Source organism: Prunus dulcis, chromosome 1 (genome assembly GCF_902201215.1).
Source record: "Prunus dulcis chromosome 1, ALMONDv2, whole genome shotgun sequence".
NCBI lineage: Eukaryota > Viridiplantae > Streptophyta > Magnoliopsida > Rosales > Rosaceae > Prunus > Prunus dulcis.
The window spans coordinates 19,000,686-19,011,649 of NC_047650.1; the positions used below are offsets into that span (position 1 = coordinate 19,000,686).

The 10,964-nt window shown below is 34.4% G+C and overlaps 1 protein-coding gene across 1 annotated transcript; it reads right to left on the reverse strand.

The window, feature by feature from the left end:
* Window positions 1-1,256: 1,256 nt before the first annotated feature.
* Window positions 1,257-2,775, reverse strand: LOC117616062 (endochitinase EP3-like). Its single transcript, XM_034345263.1, has 2 exons — window positions 2,435-2,775; window positions 1,257-1,966 (listed from the first exon to the last, which is right to left on the reverse strand). The coding sequence occupies exons 1-2, from the start codon at window positions 2,721-2,723 to the stop codon at window positions 1,566-1,568; spliced, it is 690 nt and encodes a 229-aa protein (XP_034201154.1). The 5' UTR covers window positions 2,724-2,775; the 3' UTR covers window positions 1,257-1,565.
* Window positions 2,776-10,964: the final 8,189 nt, after the last annotated feature.

The following is a 10,964-nucleotide window of genomic DNA, read 5'->3' on the forward strand; positions in this document are numbered from 1 at the left end:
ACTTTTTTAGATATTTTCTTTCTTTTTAGATATTTTGTTTTGGGTTCTTACATATCAAGCCTAAGGGATTAAGACACCTAAATATTATGATTTAAGTGTCACAAGGCCCAAAATTAGAAGCTCATTGGGGTTTGGCCAAAAGTCTTAAGTAAATGTGTATGGGAATTGTTTCCATAAGCTTATTGACATACAAACACAATCTAACATCAACCAAATAGGTTTGGGAGATCAAAGAGAGATAAAAGACAGTTTTCAAAAGTGAAACACTTTAATCTTTCATAGGGTTTAGATTGAAACCAATCTTGAGAATGTTGCACTAGCATCCTTGTATTCTCAAGATACTACCTCTCATCTTAAGGTTCCATTGGTGTGGAGACTTAAAAGCCATATACTTTTGTGGCTCACATAGAGGAGAAAGATCAAGGAGCAAAGATCAAAGATCAAAGAGGTCAACAAAGAGGAAATCATCAAGAGAAGACCAAACACAAATTGGTTCATATAATTGCTTCAAAGGTAATTAGGTATCCTTTTCTCTTGAATTTCCATATGAAAAACATATCAATGTTCATGACTTAAGATACTTGGAAGAAGTTTTATTTTTTGAAGTTAAACAACTACCATAGACTTCCGTTGCGATTAATTTAATTTAATGCATATTTAATATTCAAATGAACTTCTTAAAAAAATGTTTTAAAATCCCTTCAACATTGGTAGGACATATGATTATTATAACAGGAATCCTAAACCATGTGTAGGAATTGAAAATAGGAATTTAAAACCAAGAAGGAAACTAAACATAAAACAAATCATTTTTCTAGTTGAATTGTATCTTCACAACTCAACATTCATTTGAATTTAAAACCAATAACTTTAATCTTATGTAAAAGAGTCTCATGAGAAGAGAAGAACAGCACTCTGAAGTACCTTGCAGTATAACGCTATCTTATATAAAAGTATCATGACAAGAAAAACTGTCTATGTATAAAATATGACGTTTCTTAGCTTCCTTTTATGTCTTCAATGTCATGAAAGAAGTGGGCCAGCTATGCACTTAGATATTCCAAGAGCAGCTCAAACCGACGGCAATTGGATAGTCAACCCTTTTATCTATGAGCCTTAAATTGGTATATGCCAAGAGCATATTGGACAAGTCCATCGTTGGACATATGATCAACTGCGATTGACTGGTTGTATATTTCATAAGGCTCTAAAATGGATACATAATATGTGAAAATTATTCTATAGCAAAAGAGAAATTAATTAAAGGACTAAATTTCAATATATATCTGATCATAGAACCAACCCTGGTAACCTTCTAAGCACGCTGTGCTTTTTATTGCGCTAGCTTTTTATTTTATTTATTCAATCGACTACACAACATGAGGTAGTCCTCTATCGATACAAGCGATATTGAAAGGAGGGGAATCAAACCCAGGAGGTAGTCCTATTGGCCTTTATTTTTTATTTTCAGGCTGCACTGCTTAGTCATTCTAAATATGCTTTTAGTTGCATAGATAGAAGGAAACTAAGAAGAGCAATTAATGAACCTAATTAAAATTGGAGAGCTAGCAGGAGAGATTAGTGCCAGGATCAACGCTAAGTTGGGTGCAATAATCAGTGTAATAGTTGATGCGGGCTTGAACTAGGGCAGGCTGTTTGCCATCACATTCCACAGCGCCATTAATGGCTCGAATTGTGGCTCCAAATCCTTGACTTATAACCGGACGAACATTGGTTATCCAAAACCACAGGGCAGTCTTGAATGCAAGAACGGGGTCTGAGGCCACGCTTTCTGGCGAGTTTAAGCCGTCGAATCCAATGCTGTTTCCAGCAGCTCCATAGTTGTAGTTCCATGTTAGTTGGAGCGGTCCACGACCATAGTACTGTTTGTTGGGGTTGCATGGATAGTTTGGATAGTTTGGATCGCAGTAGGTATCTTTGTTTATCTCTTCTATGTAGCAGAAATCTGATTTAAACAAGACAAAAAAGAATTTGCTTGTTAGGGTATTAATTAATTAACTGTCTTCTTCTTCTTATATTTTTTTATAATACAGAAATGGAAATTATAAAGCGAAACCCTCAGGACAAAAGCTCAAAGAGGTCAAAAGATACGTGTCTTCATTTACAAAGCTACAAAAGATTAAAAAAAACAATAATATATATTGTGCTTATCATTAAATTTATTTGGTAATTACTGATCTAATTAATCACTAAAGATTGTATCCTAAACAAAGGGTGACAATGATAACTTGTAGGTTATCATTATATCCCAATTAAAGTATAATAATGATGATATTCACAAGAACTTACCTCGCACACACATGCATATAAATCTACTGAGTAATGGTGATATTCACAAGAACAAAAATCAAGCTGATAAATTGTCCCAATTGATAAGCATCATATGCTAGTAATATATGCATAGAGAACTTACGCCCAGTCTCATGAGTGACATGAGCAAAGAAAGCTGCGATTTCGCGTTTGGAGTCGTCAGCCGTACCGAACCGACCGAAATCAGAATATGAGTTGACAGCATCCAGAAAAGATTGTCGTGTGTAGAAGTTCTTCCCAGCACAATTTGCAGCAGCCTGGTTAATGATCCCATCAAAGAATGCCTGGGTCACAACATCAGCCACCGGAGCTTGAGCTCTTACATTTCTGGGCAGGGCTCCTCCGGCTACAAATACAAGGGCAATGAGGCTTAGTAGTCTATAGCTAGCCATTTTTCTGTAGGGATATGTATGGGTAAAGGATGAGAAGTGAAGGTTCAGATGAGTTGGGTATTTATAGTGAAATTTCTAGCTTTTCTAGAAATTTATGCACATCTCTTGAGGACACGTATGGTTCTAAATTTTCATGGACCTTGACTTGTACACAGCAAGACGTAAATTATTGGTTTCTTTTCTGATTCTGATAGATCTGTTGATGTGTATCTCTTCCAATAGTAAACCATTGTTATCGAGTTAGGTATATTTTATACCCTAGCTAGCCAATCTATTCTACTTCCAGAAGTTCTCTATAAGGCGCAAGGAGGTCCAGCTCCCCTCGCCAGAAAAATCATTGTAAGTGTTTCAAATTGCCCCTTTGCTCAACTGGTATACAAATTACCTTATTTCCATTTTCAACATTTAAGTAAATGTCTTTGTCCTTTTACTTTTATTTATTTTTATATTACTCCATTTACTTAAGTTTACAATGTAAATAAGGAAGTACCCCCCATTTAGATTCAAATAAAAATACTAGAAAATCAAATTCCCACCAAATCAAAATATGAAATTTCGGTTTTAGTGCAAAATACGATTTAGGCTAAAAATGATGGCTCATTAAGTCAATATATACTTCATACTAAAATCCCATAAAAACAAGTTTTCTTATTTGATGTGTAAGGAATAAAAGCCGCCAAAAATTATCTTGAGAAAATGATTATTCCGAAAAACCATTTTTCATACTTAGTCAATATTGCACCTTCGCTAAAAAGTTTCTGGGTCCGCCAGTGTCCAGAACAAGAGAACTTCTCGCCGACAAAGTTAATTAGGTAGTTTAAATTTGGAATTTTATATACTGAATACTCCAAATCATATATACTACTAAAGTTTATTTTCTTGTCTAAGTTCACGAAACCTTATTATATTGTTAAACTATCAATTTATTAAGTTGTGTTTAATTGTTTTGTCCATATTCACAATTTGTAACAACATAATAGGATAATATAAGTGGAGTCTTTCTTGAGTGAGTTACTTTCATAGAATTGACATATTCTTAAATAATTTCATAGAGTTGATATAAAAGTCAGTAGTAAATTGGTAAAAAATTTGTTATTAATAATTAGCCTTAAAAGTATATGAAAGTCATTCATTTAATAAGCTTTTTAAAATTATTAACTTTTTGGATACCATACCAAACTTTTTAAAACATTTTAAAAGTTTATAACTGAATACTAAACTTTTATAAATTCTTTAAAAATCTAAATTGGATACTTCTACTTTTAAACTCCATAAAAGACTTTAAATTTTGAATTTGATTATTTGGACTTGTTTTTTTGGCGCCATGCGTGTAAATAAACAATAATATTCATTAATGGTTAAAAAGGTATAAAAATATATAAAGGAAAGCGAAAAATAACACCTATATGCGTCTTGCCCCAACTCTGCCAATGACAAATCTTCACACGTGGGTTTTCTGCCTTTATGTCCCCTCGTCGCTAGCGACTCTAGTGTTGTAATCTTTTATGCATATTTTATATGTTAAATCAAAAGGTAAGTTTATTATTTAGTAAAAATTGTCTTAATTTTAATGTATAAAAAATTAACTTATTAATTGATATTTTATAAAAGCTAATCAAGTGATGTAATTTTTTTATGGATATTTCTTAAAATAAATAAATAAAAGTAAAAAATTACACTAACCGTTCTTTAGGTTTCAAATTAAATATTTTCTTTTAAACCCGTTAATTTTTTATATTCTAAAATTCGAATAATAATATTAACTTCAATGATTAGGTGTACATGCAATCTAATCTAGAGCCGCGGCTTGTTGAATGCATGGCCTTAAATCTTCTGGGTCACCGCAAGCACGCATGTTTAAAAGCAGTGGGGATGGAATTCATAAAGAGGATAATACATATATGATTTTTTTAGTTAAAATTTAGCTAAAAATATATAAAAATTATTTTATGAACCCTCTATAAAATTTTAACTTCAATCGTACTTTTTAGTTTAAAAAATCGTAAATGTTATAACTCTTTTTTAATTGGTCCATCTCTATAAAATATATATATATATATAATAGTTAATATTAATTAAATGTTAAAAATGCTCATAAAATAAAACAGCATTAAATTATAAGTAGTCATTAGGAGTCCTTTCTCTCTTTTCAGATTCAGGAGCTCGTAGAAGTCTTTTTATTTTATGAGGTGAATAAGGAGCATAGTTAGAATTGTATTTTTCTAATTTCTCTCTAAAATTTGTCTAAAAATATAATTTAAAGAACTCATTATGAATGCTATAATAAGAGAAAAGAAAAGAAAATCAAACGACTTATCATAATAGATGATTTGGCAAGCTCTTTTGCAAAAGCAAATTTGAAAACGATCTGGTGGTATCATTAATTGCGGATGTCTGTTTCTTTGAGTCTGTAAGTATTGGATTGACTCGTGGTGCCCATCACTTTCACTTCAATTGTTAAAACTCCATTCTGGTTGACTCCTACTATTACGCGCCAACATAGATTTTATTATTATTTTGTCCTGTGTTTACGTGTTAATTTTTGTTGTTGATTCAACTACACACGTTCTTTTTAAAAAAAAAACTAAAATAATTTTGTTGCGTCGAAATTTTCTGGTGCTTGTGAATGAGATCGCTTGGCTCTGTTATGGCTGCTGCCGTCACTTGAGAGAGAAGTAAACATTTCTTTAGATTAAAGAAATCCGTTTATCTCGTTTCTGAAAAAGAATAGAGACTAGTGGTTAGATTAAATGAACGATGAACTATTTGCGATGCCAAATCTCAATATACATGCATCTAAAAAAAAGACTACTAATTCTACAAGTTAACATAACAACGGGATCTAGTCGAGTAGAAAATTGTATTAATTTGCAAATCATAGTGTGTGTGAGAAATCTTTTTCTCTTTTATAGTTTAGACCATCGCTTGTATTAAAAAAAATAACAAAAGTTAATTTTCTTTTCTTTTTTAGAACAACTTGTCAAGGTTTGTTAATGCAATGCGTATTGAGTTGGAGTACAGCGGCAGAGCCACTCCTAGGCCTAGAGTGGCCCTAGCCCCCCAAATTTTTATCTCTCTTCTATTATATTATATATAACAAATAGAATTTGTAATACACCACTTATAATTTAAGTTAAAGTTCCCTCTAAAAAAAATTAGACATAACTTAATTAGAAATATTTATATCTAAATATGTAATTATTAAATACTTAAATATATTTATATACTTATATTTTTTACTTTAACCCTCTAACTTTATAATTCTAACTCTGCCTTTGTTGGAGTATCCTGTTGTTGCACATCTCAAACGTCATGCCATTTCGTAAAGTTGTCAAGCACCATGCCGAGTACGGCATCACAGAATGTTCTAAATTTTGTAATTAACTTGAGAGAGTAGACTTTGTTGAATTTAAACATTTACCTATAAAAATGTATATCTAGAAGAAAGAACCACATCACCTATATTCGTGTCTCCAAATGAACTTGGGGAAATTGGTACCCATTGACATGCACAGCTTAACAAAGCAAAGAAAATAAATTAAAAATATATATAAAAGAAAAGAATCCAGTTGTCCATTACCCAAGACCTTCTCATCCCTATTTTATTTATTTTATTTATTTATTTTCTTAACTAACATTATCGACAATTGAATTTAGTCTAACTTTTCAACTTCAGCCTATCCGGCTACCTAGTTCATATTGAAAACATGGTTCCGGAATGTGTATGCTTTGAATGGATCATGGACCTTGACTTGTAAGTAAGACAAAAATCTTGTATGGTTTAAAATTGGTTTTTCTGATTTCCAAATTACCTACATTTATTTGCCTAGGAATTTCAATTTTCAATAATCTTGTTGGTCATTGTTCCGCCTTATACCACTATTTATTCAATTAGGTATTTAATCACTCAAGTTCATCTAGAATTATAGAAATTTAGGAGTTGATTTGCACATATGGATTAAGCTAGTTGACTACGGTATTGAGCCCGTCCTTTTGCACCCAAATTCCCATTTTCGTAAATTAAATTAATTTTTAATAATTTAGACTATCAGTTGTATTAAAAAAAAGTTCATAAAGACTCATAGTCTTATAATAATAGTGATCCATCACAACCCCCACCCCAACTGCTATTGCACCAAAAGCTAAGCACCCAATTTTTTTAGGATCAATATTTTTTTTATCATAGGGGTAATGAAACACTTTTTAACGAACTTATATGTAATTCAAGTGGTTAAAAACATCGCGTATTTAATTTTCTTCTCTATCAGTTTCTATTGTATAAAATAATAATTTGAGATATTTTAACACGGTAACGACTGGATTAAGCTCAAATTAAAGGGGAGTAATATTTAACTATATATTGCTCCGGCAAAAAAAAAAATAAAAAAATTCTAGATGCTTGCTTGCTGGCATGGTACTATTATGTCGAACAGGCGGCCCCATCAATTGCGGAGCCAACTAGTTTCAGTGCTGAATCAATAAGCAGTCCGTTGACATTTCGTACGTTTCCATCTATTTGTAGCACGACTGTGATTTGCTTTATTAATTTCTTAGGGTAAGGCTAAATATTAACCTTTCTTTTTATTTATTTAATTTTTTTTTTTTTTGTGGAATCAGTCCATTGAGGACATTAAAACATTCCAATTTTCTTCGAGTCATGGCGTCTTGAAAATATCGTTGCCAGACATGAACAATCGTCATCAAGGCAATGCCAAATTTTGTTAGTTCTGAAACCAATGCCGGTCAAGATGGGTTGCTTATAAATATAGCAAATAATTCGACTTTGGAAATATAGCAAATAATGCCGGTCAAGACTATGTACTGTATTCATAAATCCATCAGGACCATTCTGCTTCTGTGAGCAAAAATTACTTTGGAAATAATCAGATCAGTCATGCTTTGCGAAGCAACTTTGGTATGCATGTCATTAGTTTACTAAAGAGTACAACTAAAAATATTTTAGGCTCACTCGCCCTCTAGCGCGTTTTGCTCTTCATATTGAGACCTCGCTCACTTGGTTTGAGGAGACTCCAGATTTTATTTTATATGTATTGTTTGAGGAGCCCCATATTTTATTTGGTTAACTGCTGAAATGCCTCTTAAACTTGTACCTAATTATCAATTTACCTCCTGATCTTTTTTTATACAAAATTAAGGACTCGAACTAAATTTTATTCTCAATTTCTCCTCGCCGTTCAAATCCTCAACATTTCATCCAATTTGCCGTCAAATATGAGGGCAAATTGGTCATTTTAGATGTTAAAAAATATATATAATTTATTTTAATAAACAGTGGGGCCCACTCACTTCATCTCTTTCCCTTTTGTTGTAATTAATATAGAGGGGAGAGGTCGAATGGGAAAGGGAGAAAGAGAGGGGGTAGAGAGAGAGAGAGAGAGAGAGAGAGAGAGAGAGGAAGAGATGGAGAAAAGGGAGGGTGGCTTGCGGTGGTGGGAATGGGGGAATAGGGGAGAAGAAAATGGGTAGTTGTGACGGTTATGGCTTTTCCATGGAGAAAGGCCTATGGTGGAAAACTTTATCTATCGCGTTTGGATTTGGAGGAAGTAATGGAGGAGGTGGGTTTGTGGGTTCTAGGTTCATGAGAGGGGGGGGGGGTGATGAGGGGATGTGGTTACTGTGTCTCAGAGAGGGGGAAAGCAGGAGGCGGGGGGTGGGGGGTGTGGAGGGGGTGGGTTTGTGGGTTCTGGGTTCATGAGAGGGGGGTGGGTCTGTGATGGGGGATGTGTTCACCCGTTTTGTTTCTATTCCTGTGATGGAAGGGCAAAGTTCCCCATTACCTTGAAAACCATTGACTGGTCAACAAGCCAACTTTCTTTGGTGTGCGAGCGTGCCACTGCTAGCAATAAAAAAAATCATGACAGACTTCTTTGAAATAGATAACTTGCGCCCCAAGTTACTGGTTTCTAAAGCGATTATGAATTTGGGTGAGGAATATCTCCCAAGTAAGTTCTTTTCCTGCCTCAGGCTGGTGAGGACTTCATAATTTATCACAATATAAAATTAGTAGTTTTGGCCATAATAGATGATAATAAAGCGGACTGTTTTAGGTAGAACTGCCTTTTACAAAATTAAGAAGGAAAAAAAATCAACTCTAAAAAAACAAAAGATGGCTGGAATCCCATTTTTGCCTGGGTAGAAACTTCTGATCCAGGCTGGACTGAGCTGTTAACAACTTCAACTACTTAGCTTTAGCTATAAATCGATACCAAAGTTCAATTTTGGCAAAGCTTTAATCTACTTCAAGCCTTTGGAGATTTTTTAGCGGGCATAATTGCAGCTTCTTTAGTTTGAAGGGGCAAAAGTGGCTGGACTTGAGGACTTAATAAGCTGGAACTGCACTGTAAAATTTGTTGAGGTTTTTATATTTGTGAAAACTCAAACTCTGCTTGTCTTGGCTTTTGCTGAACCAAATTTGTAATGAGAAAAGTCTCGTTTTGAATGACTTATGTCTCTAAGCCTGAACTTTGGAAGTTCTTATCGTGATGGTCAGTTTGCTTCTCTAGTTTGAACAACTTCCTGTTTCCTGCTTATATCCCAAATGCAGTATGCTTAGTGCCTTTCTTTGGAGCAGAAAAAATATCTCTGAACAAATATATAAATGGGATTTTGACCTTCTGTTTGGCAGAGTTTCAGAGATGTCATTTTCTATAGCTGCCCCAATTTTAACTCTCTTATCACTTCCAGTTGATATTGTTGACTTTTTCAAGTTAGGTAGTTACGTGAATTCTGAAAATAGGCTTTCCAAAAAAAGATCTTTGCTGTCTTTGCGCTCTGGGTTTTGAGATTTTAATGGTGAACCAACAGTTGGGCCCCATCAAAACCTTTTTTCAATTTCTTTTATCTATTTTCAGTGGTTGATTTGCAAGAAAAATCATGGGCCTCTAGTTCTGGCTTTTGGGCTTCCGCTTAGTTTTGAAATCAAAGCTCAATCCTCTGTTTTTTTGTTTCTTGGGCCCTTTATGAGAAATGGGCTGAAGTGTGGTTGCTTTTTGGCCCAAACAGGATGAGGGGGAGCTCAAATGAGAGAGAGAGAGAGAGAGAGAGAGAGAGAGAGAGAGAGAGAGAGAGAGAGAGAGAGAGATGAGAGCTTTTTTGAGTTTTGGGAAGAGAGAGGTTGAAAGGGTTTAGTTTAAAGCTTTGAGAGCTTATATATGGGATGGTACCAAAAACGTATATGATGAAATTGAGGAGCTGTTTAGAGAGAGAGAGAGAGAGAGAGAGAGAGAGAGAGAGAGGCTTTTGGACAGAGTGGTCTTCAAGCAAGCAAAATGAGCTTGAGAAACTGCTTTAGCAAGAAAAAACAAATGGTGGGATTTTGTGGTAGGTCATGGGGGAATGGGTTGGAGAAGAAGACTGCGAGGAGATGGGGGGAGGATCCATAGGATTTTTTTTGTTTTTTATTTTTTCTCTTTAATTTTTTCAAAAAATATTTTTTTTAATGATTTGACGGATTATTGGATGACATGTTATTGATTTAGACGGCAAGGGGGAAATTGAGAATAAAATTTAGTTCGAGTCCTTAATTTTGTATAATAAAAAAAGTCAAGGGGTAAATTGATAATTAGGTACAAGTTCAAGGGGCATTTCGGCAGTTAACCCTATTTTATTTCATATGTATTGTTTGAGGATTGTAACTTGTAGTTTTTAAGGGTATGTTCCTAGAGGGATGGGGGACAGGCAGGCGGGGAGGAGGGGTGCAGGGACAGACCCACAGTAAGGTTACTGGGGTCAAACGACCCTATGGACTCCATTAAAATAAGCTTGAAGCTCCCCTTGAGTTGACTGTGAGACCCCCATGAAATACCCTACACCTATTTGATATTTGGCCTGAAGAAAGGGTTGCTGCGCGAGGAAGAAGAAGAAGAGTAGTGCGCTTCTTTTTTTTTAAACACGCTGGCCAAGACATCGTCGTTTTGGCCCAGCGCTTACTTTTATAATAAAAAACACGCTTGCCAAACGGCATCATTTTGGCCCAGCGCTTACTTTTATAATAAAAAACACGCTTGCCAAACGGCATCATTTTGGCCCAGCACTTCATTTTTTTTTCAAAGACCTGGACCAAAACGACGTCGTTTTGGCCTAGCGAATTTGTTTTTAAAAGACCTGCCCAAGACATCGTAGTTTTGGTCCATATCTTTTTATAAAAATAAAAAATAAAATAAAAAAAGTTTCCAAAACTCCTCCACCCGATCCCAACCTCTCCAAAACCCTCATTCTTTT